At 39.9% G+C, this 19,375-nt stretch overlaps 1 protein-coding gene across 4 annotated transcripts in view; it reads left to right on the plus strand.

Annotated features, from left to right (window-relative positions):
• Window positions 1-18,300, plus strand: part of cd2ap (CD2-associated protein) — a 238,933-nt gene extending 220,633 nt beyond the window's left edge. For all 4 annotated transcript variants that reach the window (XM_072556564.1, XM_072556572.1, XM_072556581.1 and 1 more), the window contains 2 exons: window positions 2,830-2,893; window positions 16,081-18,300. In XM_072556564.1, the coding sequence (XP_072412665.1) occupies window positions 2,830-2,893; window positions 16,081-16,122 (106 nt within the window). In that variant the 3' untranslated portion in view covers window positions 16,123-18,300. The remainder of the gene's footprint in view (window positions 1-2,829; window positions 2,894-16,080) is intronic.
• The last annotated feature ends 1,075 nt before the right edge of the window (window positions 18,301-19,375 follow it).

Genomic DNA, 19,375 nt, shown 5'->3' on the forward strand with positions numbered 1-19,375 from the left:
AGTCTTTATTCCAGAGATGATGGGAGTTGTGCACAGTGACCCTGCAGAATCCCCATCACAGCACTCTGAGGGAATAGCCTAAAACATTGAATTTTCCACTGAATAATTATATGCCTGGAGCCCTTTTGAAAGTCTCCTTTAAAACCTGTGAATTACGTCAAATAATTACTGAAGAAAAGCACAGCCTAACTCCTGAGTAACTATTGAACTGACCCCATACCTATCACATACATCACCAACCATCTTCCAACCCCACTACCAAAAAGAGAACTACACCCCACCTAGAACCTGACACCACCCAATTCCTGTCACTCAGTTAACTTTTTTTTTCATAAATAACATAGACTTAACAGGCCAAAAGGTCTCTTCTGTACTACCAGAATACTGACGAACCTCTTAATGGATTTGAACCTAAATGGCAAGTCTGTTATATGACCTTTTGGAAATCGGTATAGGTCTCATCGATGGCATTACCTTACTTGACCACCTTTTGTTACCTCATCAAAAAAAAATCTTGAGCCAGTCACTTGAACATGATTGACATTGAGCGAGCCCAAGTTGGCTTTCCTTAACTACTACACATTTCATCCAAGTTACTATTAATTTTTGAGGTTCTAATTTCTAAATTAACTGGCTTGTTGCTGGGCTTACTTTTGCCACATTTTTTTTCCCTGAATGAGAAAATGTAACAGCATTTATAGGTGAAACCTAATTGCTCTGGAGTAGGTGGTGATGAGCTGCTGCCTTTATTCTCTGCAGTTCTTCAGGTGAAGGGACACTCCCCGCATGGTTAGGGAGCCAGCGACAGTGAAGGAGCTGTGAGATACCCAAATCAGGATGGTATATGGTTTGGAGGGGAGCTTGCAATCTATTCTAATGACTGGGAGAAAGACTACAAGAGGAATGCGTTTATGTTTGCTGCCTAACAAAAGTAGATGACAGCATAAGCAAAGAAGAGGACACAGATAGCAAAGTAATATAGAGGGATTGAGTTAACAATGCGGTGGCTGTTGGAGTATAATGTGGGGAAATGTGAGGTTATTCACTATGTCAATAATTTCCGAAAACTTTCTTTTTAAGTGCTTGAAACTTTGAAATGGTGATGTTCAGGAAGGCTTGTGTGAACTTATGCAAAGAACCCAAAGTTAATAGGCAGTATAGCAAGCAAATATGACAAATGGCCCATTGAAAAGAGATTGGAGTACAAAATTAAGCAGGTTTTCTTGAGATTTTACTTGGTCAAGAGCACACCGGGAGTACAGAGTGCAGTTTTTGTCTCCACATTTCAGAAATGCTCGACTTGCGTTGTGGCAGTGTGGAGCAAATTTGATATTGAGCAATGACTCATGCCAAAGACCAGTGTTATAATGTTGAGCAAACTGGATTATAACAATGAGGAACAATCCCCTGAACGTGCAAGAAAGGTTCTGAAACTGCTTAACAGGGTGGACTTTGAAAGGTGCCTGCCCCAGGCTGGAGGATCTTGCCACCAAGACACAGTCTCAGGATGAATAGTTGATAATTTAGATCTGAGATGAGCAGGTTTATTTTCATTCAAAAGGATTGTGAATCTTTGGATTTCTGTACTGTAGTGGTATACAGGAGCTCCAATGTTGAATATCTCTGGCAGATTTTTAATATCTTAGAAATCTAGGGATATGGGGAGCAGATGGATTTGTATCTAAACATCTACTGTATTGAATGGCAGAGGCTTATGATTTATTCCTGATCCTACTACTTATGTTCTTAGCAAAACCTAGTCTAATGTTACTGTGATTGCTACCTTCTAAATATTTCCCTACCGTGAATTAACTTCATTTTCTAGAACTAGTTCTATTTGTGCTTTCTTTTTCCCCTCACTGGACATGAAAAGTACAGATTTACAAAATGGTCATGAGTGCACTTCAGAAATTCATTTCCCTTCTTTGCTTTTTGTGCAATTATCATCAATAACTGTATTAGGATGATTGAAGTCCTTCATTAATACTACGGTATAGGATTTGCACCTTCTTGGCAAATTTTTTCCTCTCCTTCCTGTTAGATAATGGCCCAATACATGTTCCCAAAACTTTAATGATCCCTTTGTCCTTTTTTAGCTCTGACCAGTAGGTTCTCTCTCTTTTAGCATCTCTCAGATATGCTTTTTCTCTTTGATATGCTGTCCAGCACTGTAATAACTCCTTAATATTGTTACCCCTCCTCCTCCTCTGTACATTGTAATCAGGAATAATTCATGCCCTGTTCTGCTATACCCAGAGCATCTCATTTGTCCACTTCCTACTTGTTCCTGCAGCTCACCAACCATGTTTACGGTATTCTATGTACTCTTAGTTTAGACCTTAATGTATTCTCTCTTATTCTGACACCACCTTATGCCTTCATTTTTGACCTTGTCATTTGACAGAAGAGACTGGGGCTGTTTTCCCTGGAGTGGCAGAGGCTTATAAAATCATGGGGTGGGGGAGTGCAGAACTAAAGGGCATAGGTTTAGGGTGAGGGGGGAAAGATATAAAAGGGACTGAAGGGGGCAACTAATTCATGTAGAGAATGGTGCACATATGGAATGAACTGCCAGAGACATCTGGATGGGTAAATGAATAGGAAGGGTTTGGAGGGATATGGACCAGGTGCTGGCAAATGGGAATAGATTATTTATGGATATCTGATCAGCATAGGCAAGTTGGAATGAAGGGTCTGTTTACATGCTGTGCATGTCTCTGACTCTAAGTTTGTTTTCCAGTGTGACTGAAACGGAAGTTGAAATAGCAAGGCACTGATGGTAATTTTTTTTTTGCCAAAGTAATAATGTTTTCATCTAAATATCCACAGGAAAGAGTTAACCGAACTAAGGAATGACTTTGAAGAAGAGAAAAAGCAGCGTACTGCCTTACAGGTATGAGTAAAACACATGCATTTCTTAATACCCTAGGCTACCAGCTATTGCTGCTGAATAATTGTCAGTTGTGCCTCTCAACTTGAAATCAGACAATTGTGGCATTGTGCCCCACTTGAGGGACAGGTTCTAGACTAGCATTCCAATGCATTATGAAAGGGCTGTTACACTAATCAATCAGATGAGACACTAAACTCAAGTTCTGTTGTATCCTCAAGAGATTGAGCAAAGCAGGTGGAACTAGAGAAGGGTTATGGCACAGAAAGAGGCCAATCAGCCTATTGTCTCTGCACAAACTTGCTGCTGATTTGAAACCCAGTTTCCAACATCTGATCATTAGTCTTGCTAATTACAGGGCTTTAGGTGCAGGTACAAGCTCCTTTTAAATTAGTTCCAGGGTTTCCACCTCAAGCACTGAGACCAAGGTGAAATTTCCAAATATCTGGGTGAAAATCCTTTTTAAACACCACCTTGAATCTGTGCTCCCCAGTAATTGACCTCTGTGAGGGTAAACTGGTCTTCCCTGTCTGCTCTATCCAAGCCCCTTATTTTGTGCACCTCAATTATTTCACCATTTGGCCACCTCTGCTGTTAAGAAAAACAACCTAAGCCTTTCCAGTCATTGCTGATTGTTGCAGTTTTCAATCCCTGCCAACATTCTTCTGAAATTATGTTCTCCTCGTATTGCTGTGACCAGAATTGTGTGCACATCTCCATCTATTGCCTGAGAAGTGACTTGTATAGTTCCACTATTACATCCTCACTTTTGTATTCAGTGTCTTGCCCAATGATGGAAAGCACCATAACTATCATCTTTACCACCCCTTATCTACTTAGCCTGCATCTTCAGGGACCTATGGACATGCACTGTGAGGCCTCTTACTTTGCTCTATCATTTTTAATATCTTTCCCTTTATTGTGTGTTTGCTTCCTTTGTCGTCCTCAAATGCATCGCCTCTCCCTTCTTCACTGAATTCCATTGCTACCCTTGCATCAACTCAACTAAAACATGAATATGATCCTCCAGTCACTATCTTCACTTACAACTACATGACCAGTCTTTATGTAATCTGCATATTTCTGAATTGTCTCCCAGATTTAAGTTTAATTTGTTAATATATGTTACAAACAGCAAGGCACCTAACATCGAACCCTGTGGGACACCACTAGAAACTGCTTTAAATTTGCAAAAATAACCCATTGACCATACTCTTTATCCCCTGTCAATGAGCCAATTTTGATCTACCTCCCCAGATTCTGCTGTGTCTCGTAGGCTTTCCTTTTTCTCACCAGTCTGCCATGTGGCACCTTATCAAGTACCTCACTAAATCCACCATGTAACCCTCATCAATCCTCTTTTCAATATACTCAAATGTTCAATTCATTTAGTAAAGTCGAATTATTGCTGATTAATCTACCCCTCAAAGTAACAGCCATTCCTATCCGTAAATATTGATCCTAGTAATTTGCCCACCACCAAGATCAGGCTGACTGACCTAAAACTATTTGGCCAATCCATTGTACCCTTTTTGAATAGACCTTCAATCTTTTGGTCCCTTGTCTGTATCCTGTCTGGACTTGAAAATGCTCCCAAGAGTGTCACCATTTTCCTTCCTGGCTACTTTTATCAGTCTAGGGGACAATTCAGTCAGCTCTGGTAGTTTATACACTTTCAGAGTCAGTCCCTACAATAATAATTATTATTCTTGCTTTGTATAATATTTCACACACCTGCTTTAACTATGTCTTCACCATCCCTCCTCTATGTGAAGATGGACAAAGTACTTCGTCAGAATAATATCTGTGCAAGTTATCATATACATTTCTGGTAGCCATCCTTTTTTGTTTTTACTGTACTGATAAAACATCTTTGGATTTGTCTTAATTTTATCAGCCATGCCGAGAAGCATAGAAGATGTGAATATTATTTAAACAGAGAGAGACTATAGAGTATTATAGCATAGAGGCATTTAAGAGTTCTCATGCATCAATCAGAAAAAAAATAGTATGAGTTCAGCAGGTAATAGTGAAGGCAAATGCATTATTGGCCTTTGTTTTCAGGGAAATAGTGTATATAAAAACAGAAGTTTTGCTAAACCTTTACAGGGTACTCTTTAGACTATGCTTAGAATGCTTGTCGCCTTAAATAAGGAAATAGCTACCATCACTGGAGGCAGTCCAGACAAGGTTCATTCGGTTGATTGGGGTGCACTGTCTTATGAAGAGAGGTTGAACAGGTTGGGTTTGGAGTCAGTAGGGTGAGAATAGACGTAACTAAAATTCTTAGGGAGCTTGACAGGAATGCTGAGAGGTTTGTTCCACTTGTGGGATGATAAGATGACATAATCTCAGTAAGTTGTTTGCCATTTAAGATGAATGAGAATTTTTTTCTGAGGTTAGTGAATCTATGAAATTCTTGCCACAGGAGACTGTAAAGTCTGGGTTAATGAGAATCTTCAAGGCTGACATAAAGATTTTTGGTAAGGGAATCAACTTTTCTTGAAAAGGGCAGGAAAATGAAATTGAATGTGATCAGATCAGCCACGATCTCATTGACTTGCAGAACAGACTTGACTGGCTGAATGGTGTACTTTTGTTCTTGTGTCTTACATGCTATTTTATATTATACTGTCTTTTTGCTTTCCTAATTTCCATTTTCAGTTTTCCACCCCTGTATTTTGTGTTCCTTTTAAGTTTCCTAATGTATACATTTTTAAAAATAACATGATAAAAGCTCGATTTCTTTATCTCACCTTTTTATGCTTCTTGATAACTCTGAGGCATTAGATTTGGCATTATACTCTTTTTCTCTGTGGAGACATTTCTATGTTGTGTCTAATGAGCCTTACTTTTTTAATACGCCAACTGATTTGTCTCTGAATTTCTTTCAAGTCCTTTTATGCCATCCGCTTTTTGCCGGAGAGTTTTTCAGCTTTTGTAAAATTTATCATTCCCAGTTTGGAAGCTTTGCTCTTGGTTTTTCTAACAATGTTAAATCTAAATGTAATATGATCATTATCTCCCAAGTGATCATCCGCTGCCCCGCTTATTAACAAAGACTATATTTAGAATTGTGCCTTGGGCTTTTTGCATGCTGGCTAAAGAAAGTTATCTGCAGTGCAGTTCAGTAATTTTTGCCCTCCATGCCTTTCACACTGTATCCAAATTAATATTGGGTAATTAAAGTCCCCAGCTATGATTACTATATTGTTTATGAATTCAGAATCTACCTACATTTGCTCCTTTAACATACTTTCACGACCTGGGATTCAATAATGCACACATAGCAGTGTAGTCGATGATGTTTACTTCTAAGCTTGGCTTTATTTGATGTTTGATTCAGTAATTCATTCCTCCTCACACTGGTAATTGATTCCATAACAAATAATGCTATGACCCATCTTTTATACATGCATCTCTATCTTCCCTGAAAATACTATATCCAGGGGTGTTGGGAGTGACCATTCTTGCCCCTCTTTAAGGCAAGTTTCCATTATAGCAATGTTATCATGTTGACATGCATCTATCTGTGTCTTCAACTCTTTAACTTTGTTTTGGGTACTTCCTGTATTTACGCATGAACATTTCAAAATATTTTTCAAACTCCGATGGTGTGCACTTTTTGAACTTTTGCTTCCTTTGTCTTTCAGAATCACTTGCTAAATCTCTTGTCTTCCATTCCTTGTTCTAAACTTGGCCTTAGGTTCCCAAACTCTTCTCAATCTACTTTAAATATTTAGGTGTCCTGGCTAATATCTATTCTTAACTGACTTCGGCAAAGCACACTACCTAGTTATTGTAAAGTTGCTGTTGCGGGGTCTTCCACTGGAAATTGTCCACCACAATTCTTGCACAGTGGCCACACTTTGTAAGTAGTTCTTTGGTGAAACATTTTAGTGCATCTTGAAATATTGATCAGAGCATTGAGCATAGGAGTTGGGAGGTCATGTTGTGGTTCGACAGGACGTGGTTCAGCCACTTTTGGAATACTGCATGCAGTTCTGGTCTCCTTCCTATCGGAAGGATGTTGTGAAACTTGAAAGGGTTCAGAAAAGATTGACAAGAATGTTGCCAGGATTGGAGGATTTGAGCTGTAGGGAGAGGTTGAATAGGCTGGGGCTGTTGTCCCAAGAATGTCAGAGGATTAGGGATGACCTTTATAGACGTTTATAAAATCATGATCGACAAGGTTTTTTCCCTTGGGATGGGGGAATCCAGAACTTGAGGGCATAGGTTTAGGGTTAGAGGGGAAACATTTAAGAGACCTAAGGGGCAACATTTTCACACAGAAGGTGGTGCGTGTACAGAATGAGCTGCCAGAGGAAGTTACAGCATTTAAAAGGCATCTGGATGGATACATGAATAGCAAGGGTTTAGAGGGATATGAGCCAAGTGCTGGCAAATAGGACTAGATTAGTTCAGGATATCTGGTTGGTGTGGAAAGATTGGACTGAAGGGTCTGTTTCCGTGCTGTACATCTCTGACTCTGTTATGTAAATGCAAGACTTCCTCTAGTCAGTACACAGTTAAACCAGTTACCTGTACAAACTTCAGCATTGTGTTTTGGAGTCAGGTAAGTTTTTACAGCACAGCAGGAAACCATTCAGCCCATTGTCCCAATTGGAGATTCCCACTTGACCTCATTTTCTATAATATTTTCATTTGAGTATAATTTGAAATTTCTTTTAAAAGACAATGTGAAGCTTACTTCAATTAATAGGATTTCAATACCTGGACAAAGCCCATATAAAAAAAATTCTCTTGTCGTTTCAATGTTCATTTGGGGTGAAAGTTGAAATTGACATCCTGAACTGTTCTAAACTGACTCCATGTTGAAATGTGTGGTGCTGGAAACGTACAGCAGGTCAGGCGACATCCAAGGAGCAGGAGAATCGACAATTCGGGCATAAGCCCTTCATCAGGCATGTGGAAGGGGAAAGGGGCTAAGAGATAAATAGGGGAGTGGGAGTGAAGCTTGTGGGATAGATAAGTGGGAGGTCATTGTGATGGGTCAGTGGGGAGGGTGGAGCGGACAGGTGGGAAGAAAGATGGACAGGTCAAGAGGGCTGTTGGAAGGTTGAATCTGGGATGAAGTGGGGGAGGGGAGTTTTGGAAGCTGATGAAGTCAATATTGATGTCGTATGGTCAGAGGGTGCTGGGGCAGAAGATGAGGCGTTCTTCCCCCAGTTAGGGGGTGGCTTTGAATTGGTGGTGAAGGAGGTCAAGTGAAATTTTTCATTCTCCAATCTACCTTGAGTTTTCAAAATTCTAATAAATTTTTGTCAGATCTTTTCCGAATCTCCTATGCTGTAATGAAGACTGCTCTAAATTATCTTGACTTTCCTTGTGTGTAAGACTGTTCATTCCTGGCTGAAAATGTGTTGTTGGAAAAGTGCAGCAGGTCAGGCAGCATCCAAGGAGCAGGAGAATCGACGTTTCGGGCATGAGCCCTTCTTCAGGAATGAGGAAAGTGTGCCAAACAGGCTAAGATAAAAGGTAGGGAGGAGGGACTTGGGGGAGGGGCATTGGAAATGCAATAGGTGGAAGGAGGTCAAGGTGAGGGTGATAGTTGGGTTCTGTTCGCTGAGCTGGGAATTTGTGTTGCAAATGTTTCGTCCCCTGTCTAGGTGACATCCTCAGTGCTTGGGAGCCTCCTGTGAAGCGCTTTTGTGATGTTTCCTCTGGCATTTATAGTGGCCTGTCTCTGCCGCTGCCGGTTGTCAGTTCCAGCTTTCTGCTGCAGTGGCCAGTATGTTGGGTCCAGGTTGATGTGTTTGTTGATAGAATCTGTGGATGAGTGCCATGCCATGACAACCGGAAGCGGCAGAGACAGGTCACTATAAATGCCGGAGGAAACATCACAGAAGCACTTCACAGGAGGCTCCCAAGCACTGAGGATGTCACCTAGACGGGGGACAAAACGTTTGCAACACAAATTCCCAGCTCGGCGAACAGAACCACAACAAGAAGCACCCGAGCTACAAATCTTCTCCCAAACTTTGAGGGTGATAGGCCAGAGTAGGGGTGGGGGCGGAGAGGTCAGGAAGAAGATTGCAGGTTAGGAAGTTGGTGCTGAGTCCGAGGGTTTGGACTGAGACGAGGTGGGGGAGGGGAAATGAGGAAACTGGAGAAATCTGAGTTCATCCCTTGTGGTTGGAGGGTTCCTAGGCGGAAGATGAGGTGCTTTTCCTCCAGCCGTCGTGTTGCTATGGTCTGGTGATGGAGGATGCCAAGGACCTGCATGTCCTTGGTGGAGTGGGAGGGGGAGTTGAAGTGTTGAGCCACGGGGTGGTTGGGTTGGTTGGTCCGGGTGTCCCAGAGGTGTTCTCTGAAACGTTCCGCAAGTAGGCGGCCTGTCTCCGCAATATAGAGGAGGCCACATCGGGTGCAGTAAATAATGTGTGGAGGTGCAGGTGAATTTGTGGCGGATATGGAAGGATCCCTTGGGGCCTTGGAGGGAGGTGTGGGCGCAGGTATTGCATTTCTTGCGGTTGCAGGGGAAGGTGCCAGGAGTGGAGGTTGGGTTGGTGGGGGGTGTGGACCTGACGAGGGAGTCACGGAGGGAGTGGTCTTTTCGGAACTCTGATAGGGGAGGGGAGAGTCGGCCGACCCATTGTCTCAGCCTGCTACTGCCCCACCGAACTCATCTCTGCATACCTCGACACGGTCCTGTCCCCCTTAGTCCAAGAACTCCCCACGTTTGGGACACCACCCACACCCTCCACCACCTCCATGATTTTTGGGACACCCGGACCAACCAACCCAACCACCCCGTGGCTCAACACTTCAACTCCCCCCTCCCACTCCACCAAGGACATGCAGGTCCTTGGACTTCTCCATCGCCAGACCATAGCAACACGATGGTTGGAGGAAGAGCGCCTCATCTTCCACCTTGGAACCCTCCAACCACAAGGGATGAACTCCGATTTCTCCAGTTTCCTCATTTTCCCCTCCCCCCACCTTGTCTCAGTCCCAACCCTCGAACTTAGCACCACCTTCCTAACCTGCAATCTTCTTCCTGACCTCTCCGCCCCCACCCCCAATCCGGCCTATCACCCTCGCCTTATCACCCTCGCCTTAACCTCCTTCCACCTATCGCATTTCCAATGCCCCTCCCCCAAGTCCCTCCTCCCTACCTTTTATCTTAGCCTGCTTGGCACACTCTCCTCATTCCTGAAGAAGGGCTCATGCCCGAAACGTCGATTCTCCTGCTCCTTGGATGCTGCCTGACCTCCTGCGCTTTTCCAGCAACACATTTTCAGTTCTGATCTCCAGCATCTGCTGTCCTCACTTTCTCCTGTTCATTCCTGGTTCAATTTCTCCTTAATATTTCCATTGTTTTGACATCCTGAAGTAAGCCACTTCAAGGTGTGTGTCATACGCTAAGTGCTGTTGAATCAATACTTTGTTTTATTTATTTGTTCATGGCAAGTGGGTGTTACTGGCTGGGCCAGCATTTCTTGCTGATCCCTAAATACCCTGGAGAAAGTGGCAATTATCTGTCTTGAAGGGACAACGCTGTTAAAGAGGAGACTTTTGTATTCTAAACAATATTTATAAAACCTGGGGAACATATGCTTATGTATAGTTTTCCCTGTGTACAGTGTTGTATTTCTTAACGCCTACATGTCTCTTATTCAAATCACTCAGCTGTTTCGTGTATTTTTTCTTACATGTTAAAAATATCACTTTATATTTCTCTCTAACTTAATTTGGCAGTTATTAATCCAATATAATCTCTATATATCATCCTAAAATTGTTTGAAGGCATCCTTGCATTTCAATCACACTTCCTACTTTTGTTTTACTTGTAAGTTTTGATATGCTGTCTAACTCCAGGCTGCATTGTTCAGTGTTACATGTGCACTGAAACCTGAAGATGGTGCACACCCCTTTAATATCCAATAAAATCAGTCTCAACACTGTTGTTCCTTATAAATTGTTTTCCTCGGGATGTGTGAGTGACCTCTTATGCATCGATCTCCACGCTATTACTTTTGTGCTGTTGTGCCTGTGCAGTGATTTGGAAGCCAATTTGTGAAAGGCCTGTTGGGAACTTTAAATTGTTGCACAGACACACAACTTGGGGTAAACATTACTTAGCACCCTTCAATGTGAGCTTGAATTTTATCAACAATCTTTCTCTGAGTTACCTGGTCAAATGTTTGTTTTATAATCCATAAACAAGATCTTTCACATTTCCTTTATGAATGCATTTTGTTGCTTCCTTGCAGTAGCAATTAATTTTCAGGAGCAAGTGAGGATTGCAGATGCTGGAAAGTCAGTCAAGAAGTGTGGCGCTGGAAAAGCATAGCAGGTCAGGCAACATCCGAGGAGCAGGAGAGTCTATGTTTCGTGTATAATACCTTTATCATAAACCCTGATGAAGGGCTTATGTCCAAAATATCCACTCGCCTGATTTGCTGTGCTTTTCCAGCGTCACACCTTTCAACAATTAATTTTCAAACATAGGTTGCCTTTTGCCACTCCAGATGACTCACTGTATTTCTGTGCTGTATGACTCTGACTCTTCAGTCCATACTGAACGTAATCCCAAACTAAACTCGTCCCACTTGCCTGCTCCTGGCCCATATCCTCCAAATCTTTCCCAATTCATGTACTTATCCAAATATCTTTTGAACGCTGTAATAATACTCCCATCCACTACTTTCTCATTCCTGATAAACCGATTTCTAAGTTATTGAGTCAGACAGCATGGAAACTTGGGTTCAACTTGTCTGTGCTGACTAGACATCCCAAAATGACCTCGACCCATTCTAGCGTTTGACTCCTATATCCCTCTTAAATTCTTCCTATTCGTGAACCGTTGCAAATGTATCTACCTCTACCACTTCCTCTGGCAGCTCCTTCTACTCTCTCGATGAAAAAGTTACCCCTCTGGTTCTTTTTTTAAATCTTCCCCTCTCACCTTAAACCCATGTCCTCTAGTTTTGGACTTTGCTATCTCAGGGGGAAAAGACTTTGTCTATTCACCCTATCCATGCCTTCACAATTTTATAAACCTCTGCAAGGTCACTCCTCAGCCTCCGAAGCTCCGGCCAATTCAGCCTCTCCCTCTAACTCGAGCCCTTCAGTCCTGGCAACATCTTTGTAAATCTTTTCTGCACTCTGTCAAATCTAACAACATCATTCCTATAGAAGGGCAACCAGAATTGTGCTCAGTATTCGAAAGTGGCCTTACTAATATCCTGTACAGCTACAACACGACCTCCCAAATCTTATGTTCAAAGTTTTACCAAGAAAAACAAGCATACCAAATGCCTTCACCACCCTGTTTATCTTTGACTTCACTTTCAAGGAACTATGCATTTGCACCCCTAAGTCTCTTTGCTCACCAACACCTCCCAGAGCTCTACCATTAACTGTATAAGTCTTGCCTTGGTTTGCCGTACCAAAATGCAACACCTCATGTTTGTCTAAATTAAACTCCATCTAGTTAAAATCCTGCTGTACTCTTAGATAACTTTCTCTATCCACTACACCACCTATTTTGGTATCATCTTCAGTTTTACTAACCAAGTCTCCTGTATTCATATCCAAATCATTTATAGAACTGACAAAAAGGAGTGGACCCAGCACCAATCCTAATGCACCCCACTGGCCACAGGCCTCTAGTCCCAAAAGCAACCCTCCACCTCCATCTTTCTCTCCTACCTTGTATACACTTGGCTAGCTCTCGCTGGATCCTATGTGATCTACATTTCTAACAAGTCTACCATGCAGAACCTTGTCGAATATTTTGCTGAAGTTTATGTAGATAATGTTGCCAGGTGATTAAAACTTTTTGTATTGTGGCCTCTAGAACCCTGTCCATCACCATGTTTTGGTTACAAATCAGTAGTTACCTAGTTTATGCTTTTATCCTTTCATTAAGAAGTGCTGTTTGTTTTAGCACAATCCCCAGGACCAAAGACTTTTTACAGAACCGTGGTCAGAGTCATGTTGTTTCTTATTGTACTTAAGTATTCTTGGATGGATTTTATTCATAGTCTTATTGGAATGTGTCTTTTTTTTTTAATCATCTCAAACATGGAGATTTGTAAGGCATTCCTAAAAATTGTAAATTATCCCTTCACAGTACAGTGTTGGCTGGATTCAGTCAGCCCCTACTTGCAAAACTCTTTAGTGTTGAACATTCAAAGTGATTCTTCAGTTGAACATTTGCTGAATAATCCTGATTGTGTGAAGATTTGCCCGAATTTGTGTTTTTGTGAATTATTGTGATGAGTGAAAGATGAACTGCTTTGGCATGTCTTTGAGCAATTTTAAAGACATTAGAGAGGGTACTGAAGCAATCAATGAAACTCTTAGTCTCCGATCATGCATAACACAATACTTGAGTCGAGCAATCAGCAGTTTATTATTGGGCCTTGAGACTCTTGTTGATGCAGTGATAGTGTCCTTCCTCTGAGCCAGCAGACCCTGAGTCAAGAACAATCTGTACACAGAACCATTTGAAGTGCTGTCATACCTAATATTGAGGACTGGTTACCAACAGTCCATTGCTGCAATAAAACTAGTTACAAGTGATCATGAATGAAAATCATTTATATTCTGCTCTCTGTCTCTGCTGATACATACCTTTACAATGCAGTGCATTGTTATGTAAAACTATTGGCTTTTCTTAGCATCGTGTTCCCTGTAAATCCTTTCGATGTATAGTTTGTCCACTTTTCTTGTTTACACATTACTTAATGAAATTAAAAACATATCATAATACATTGTTTCTAATCCATGGCTGTAGCCTTTATTATCAAGATTTCTTAACAATTTATTTAAAGTGTTATGTGATTGATTATGCATACTTAAAGTTTTGGCTAACCAAATTATTTTTAAAAGGTTGGTTTCACTAAAACAAATCACTTTATTGTTTTCTCACAAACTGACCTGAAATAATTTTGAAGTAGAATTACTTTTAATTTTGTTAATTCAAAAACATGATTTATTTTGGATGTTAAATTAATTATCCCTTCATATTAAAAAGAAACTACTGCACATTGCAGTCAAACATTCAGCAAAGGTGATAAAGCAGGCCATTCAGCCTCTTGAAACTGCTCTGCCATTCCACAAGATTGTGATTGATCTGTCTGTGTTTTGAGGTCTGCATTCCTATCTCCTCTGTAATCTTTGTGATTTTCTTTCCTAACAACAATCTATCCACCTCTCCCCTTAAATGTGTAATGTTAAAATAGCATGTAGTTAAGGAAGTGATTAGGGTTGAATGATTCACTGACTGGGAAGATCTAAAAGGTGAACACGTTTTTAAAATGAAACCGTTGCAAATTTCAAAAGAACAGGAACAGGTTAAAGCCCTTGTGGCGCATTGGTTGTGTCCCTGTGTCTGAGCCAGGAGGCCCAGGTTCAGTTCCCACCTGCTCCAAAAGTGAGTCAAAACTACTCTGAACAGGTTGATCAGGAAATATCTAAAAGGGAAGAGGTGAAACTGGTGTGTGCCACTAAGACTGAATAGCCAGTAAATGTTATGCACAAAACAAAATGTCGAGGCTTCTGTCTCACCACAAGTTTGGATCCAAGTTGACCTGTAATATTGCAGATAATAGTTAGCAGTTTCAGTGTGAGTTAATGGAAAGGGAATTGTTATCTGAGAGTATTGTGTGGGTGTAACTCTTAGGGTAAGATACCAATGGATGGTATATAATTGCACTTTTTCCAAAACAAAGTTTGTTAGATGCCTAAAAGGATTTCTTTCACAAATTAATACCCGTGGGTGTAGTGATTGGAACAGGGTCAGCTGGTGGATCAGATTAACAGACCCAATCAGGGAGCCCTGATTGACTTAAAAAGGTGAGTGTCAGGTACTGATACTGGTATGTAGCCCTGAATGAGGCAGTACAGAAGTCGAGATCTGTTCCTGTGTAAATAAAGAGTGACTTGGTGATGGGACACCAGCCTCTGTGGAGTTGTTTCAGTGGCATCAGGTTTTCAGTTGCAATAGATTGAGGATTGGTTAATAATCAGTATAGGAATATATTTATGTTCACAGGCTTTAGTCAGTAGAGTACTATGCTTGAGACTTGGCTATTCAATCCATTATCTGTGACTTAGATGAGAAGACAAAGTGTGACATATCAAACAAGGTGGAAAGTGAACAGTGAGAAAAATGCATTGGGATAGAGGCAGGCAAGAATGTGCGAGATGGGAAATTTTAGCAGAATGTAAAGTTATGCAATTTGGTGGAAAGAGAACACACTTTTTAAATAAGATCAGAAACAAGTAAATATAAGTGTTCAGGCTGACCAGGGATGATTTTGTACATGGATTGCAAAGTTATAATGCAGTTTTTAACTGTTATTTTATGGGAAATAAATGTCACTGGTAAGGCCAATACTTTTCTGTTCTCAGTTTCCCTGCAGAAAATGAAAAAGCAAAAGATGCTTTTTTTTATTGCAAAGGGATCGAGCTATTAGAATAACTTTGTCTCCTGCATTTGTAGAGGACCTGATGATGCCTTACTTGCAGTAATGAATACAGCTTTGGTCGTCTTTCTTATGGAGACCATAACTTGCTTCCGAGGGAGGCTTGCTAGATTGATTCCTGGCTTGAGAGGATTGTATTTTTGAAGACCTGTTATAGATAAATTCTACCTAATCCATGATTCCATCAAAACGTAAAGTTTTCCGAGGGCTTGAGGATATACTGGAATGATTATCTTTGGCTAGAGAATCTAGAAACAATGGTCAGTAGTCTCAGAAAAAAGGGATCACTTATTTCTGACTAATGAGAAGTGTATTCATTCAAAGGGTTTAAATCTTTGAAATTCGCTACCACAGGGAACTATGGATGTTCAACCATAGAGTATATTAGGGTGAGGGAGGTCAATAGATTTTAGGACACTTGTGAACTCAATGGGTGAGGGTATAGTGCATGAAGGCGGATTTGTTAGAAGATGAGGTATTATGCCATTGATGGATAAGTACCATAGGCTTCCAGTTACCAACTCCTGACTCTTCCTGGATGTTCAGTCTGCAGATATCTTTGTGACTGTGCAGATGTTTGCTTACATGCCCCAGTTCCAGGCATACCAGAATAGTCAGCCTTTAACAAAGAATGTATGTTTGGATGTTCTCTTTGCCGTTGAAGTTAAATGCTCTTGAAATGTTGCATTGCTGAATGATAGTCACTAAATTTCTTTTTTTAATTTACAGCTGGAAATAGATAAACTGAAGAAAGCTGTGCAGTCTACGTGAGCTATAACTCCTTCAGATTTGAGACAACTTACTAAGATTCAAGTTGTTCCAAGTAACCAGGAAAATCAATACTTCGAAATACTTCCCCTTTTATGATAATCATTGCCCTATATTAAATGACAGATATTATGATATATCTTTATAAAGCTGGGTATAATTGTATGATGTAAATTTTTAGCCAGTAAGAATTTTTGAGGCCTTATCTGCTATTATGCTGAATTTGCAGACTGCACATGGTGAATGTTTAGTTTGCTTCCTGTACTACTGAATCTGTATAAAGGGGTCAGAGATTTTTAAGATGTAGTTTAATTTTTTTAAATGAACCAGTGCTGTTTGTAGTTTTTGCAAAACAGTAAGATTGCCATCTAGGCATTTTCTGCTAAATGGGAAGAAAGAGCTTAATAGATCTTAGTTTTATTGTTCTACAAAGGAAAGGAAGTTTTGATTTGCTGTGTACAATTTATTTTAGCTTTCCTATCCAGGATAAACACTATTGTGCCTGAATAAAGCCTTCATTTGCAAGTATTCAGTGAATATATAAAGTTGGCATTTTAAGGGGCAAAGGAATGTGAACTGGTGACCAATTCCCTATGCAAAGTAAAGCTATGTATTTTCATATTGAAGGTTATATAATATAATTTAAATGTGCATTTACACGTTACTTGCAATAAAGGGAGCTTTTGACCCAAAACAAAGGGTCTGAGGAAATGGGCAAACAAACGTATCTTTAATATGTTTACTTTGAGGAATTATGGTTCAAGATTTCTTTTTTTTTTCTTTCCCCATTTACCTATGGTCCTCTCTACATTCAACTGCTATCATAAATGCAGTTAGGAATCTACATTTCTGAAGGGGTGGATCAACTCAACGTTTATTTGCATTTACATGGAACCATTTGCATCTAAAGAGGTTTCATACCTGATACTGGGGACTGGTTGCCAACAGTCCATTACTGCAATAAAATTAGTTACAAGTGATCATGAATGACAATCATTTATATTCCAATTTCTGTCTGTGTTGTTACACACCTTTACAGAACACAGAGCAGTGCATTGTTATGTAAAACTATTGGCTTTTCTTAGCATTCTGCTCCCTGTAAATCCTTTCAATATATAGTTTGTCCACTTTTCTTGTTTACACATTACTTAATAAAATGAAAAAAAAGTAATACATTGTTTATAATCCATGGCTGTAGCCTTTATTATCAAGATTTCTTAACAATTTTAAGTGTTGTGCAATTGATTATGCATACTTATTTTAGGTTTTGGCTAACCAAATTATTTTTTAAAAGATTGCTTTCACTAAAACAAATCATTTTATTGTTGTTTTCTCACAAACTGACCTGGAATAATTTTGAAAGATTATTTTTAATTTTGTTAATGCAAAAGCATGATTTATTTTGCATGTTAAATTAATTATCCCTTTATATTAAAAAACTACCGCACATTGCATTCAAACATTCAACAAAGGAGAAAAAGCAGGCCATTCAGCCTCTTGAAACTACTCTGCCATTCCATAAGATTGTGATTGATCTGTCTGTGTTTTGAGGTCTGCATTCCTATCTCCTCTGTAATCTTAGATTCTGTTGCGTAACAACAATCTATCTACCTCTCCCTTAAAAGTATTCAATGACTTTTGCATCAACTGCCTGTGAGGCAGATTTCCAAAGTTGCATGATCCTAAGAGAATTTAGTTTTCTTCCTCTTGGTCCGAAAAGGATTACCTCTAATTTTGAAACTGCACCCCTCAGTTCTGGACTCCACCCACAAAAAGAAATATTCTTTCCATGTTCACCTTGTCAAGACCATTGAAGATCTCATGCACTTCAATTAAGTCACCCTCACACTTTTAACTACATTGGAGACAAACTCAACCTGTTCAACCTATCTTCCTAGGACAGTCTGATTGATTGCAGGTATTAATCTAGTAAACAGTTTTTGAATCACCTGCAATGCATTTGCATCTTTGTTCTTGTGGCACAGTAGTAGTGTCACTACCTCTGAGCCAGGAGGCCCTGGTTCAAGTCCAGCTTGCTCCATTTCTGAACAGGTTGCTTAATAAATAAAAAAAAAACAGATTTAAACTGCATGTCATATTTGAGATTTTGGTTCACCTTGTATAACTGAAGATATAACATTTTACTTTTATAATGAGAGGAATTAAACATAAAGGATCGCATCCCTCAATTGTTGTCTTGATCATTTCTGTACCTGCGCAATGATCTTTAATCATTCATGCACTAGAATACCTAAATCATTCTGCACCTTAGAATTGCATGGTCATTTTTTAAGTTCCAATTAAATATGTATGTTTTCCCATTTTAATACCACTTGTCAAGCAATACTGGTAATTTTGTCAGAAGTTGAAATATTAAGCAACTGTTTTTGTTCAGTTACTACCCATACCTCTCGTCAGTGTGACTATCCTCAAACTCTCACCAGCAATGGTTCTGCCTTCCTGATGTATCAGTTATGTTTAATCCCTTCTAAAGTAATGTGGGATTGGAACAGCTCCACCATTTGGTCCTCAACTCCTGGAATGATGCATCACTTATAAGTATGATCTCCTGAATTTATCATAAAATACATAATTATTAAAATTAGCATTACAAGTGAGTTTTAAAATGACTTAAATTTTGATTTTCAAAACTGTTGTGTCCATCAGTAACATCCTCTGTGTGATTCTTGCAATCACAGTATATACCAGTAACTATTTTTAATGAGAAGAAATCTAAACAGAGCCTCAAAATTCTGTACTTTAAAACACTTAGTTGTACGAGGGACAAAGCAAATACTAACTGACCACCTACACTTATATTGAATCAACATAAATTAAACATGCATTAACAGGAAAATAGTGGCCAGTTATAAACTATAAATTACACAAAGCATTGGAGACAATTAGCAGAGATCTTTTTGACTTTGCTCAGTAGTACCTTTAGCATATTGGTTACCAAACTTGATATAATCCTTCAAAACTACTCCTTGCAAAGAATTTCATCTCCTTTCCTCGTGATTCTTAACAGCTAATTTTTAGAATCCATTTTACTTGTGGAAATGTCACACTTGAAAGATCAATTCGGTAGTGTTTGTCACACTCCTGGTGCAACCAGTTGGTGCCCTAATAGTTGCATGAATGAGCATGAAGTTTCATAGATAAATACTCTCTCATATTCTCAGAGTCCTAGAGATGCACAGCATGGAAACAGACCCTTCGGTCCAAATCATCCACGCTGACCAGATATCCCAACCCA

Source organism: Chiloscyllium punctatum, chromosome 3, assembly GCF_047496795.1.
Source record: "Chiloscyllium punctatum isolate Juve2018m chromosome 3, sChiPun1.3, whole genome shotgun sequence".
Lineage (NCBI taxonomy): Eukaryota > Metazoa > Chordata > Chondrichthyes > Orectolobiformes > Hemiscylliidae > Chiloscyllium > Chiloscyllium punctatum.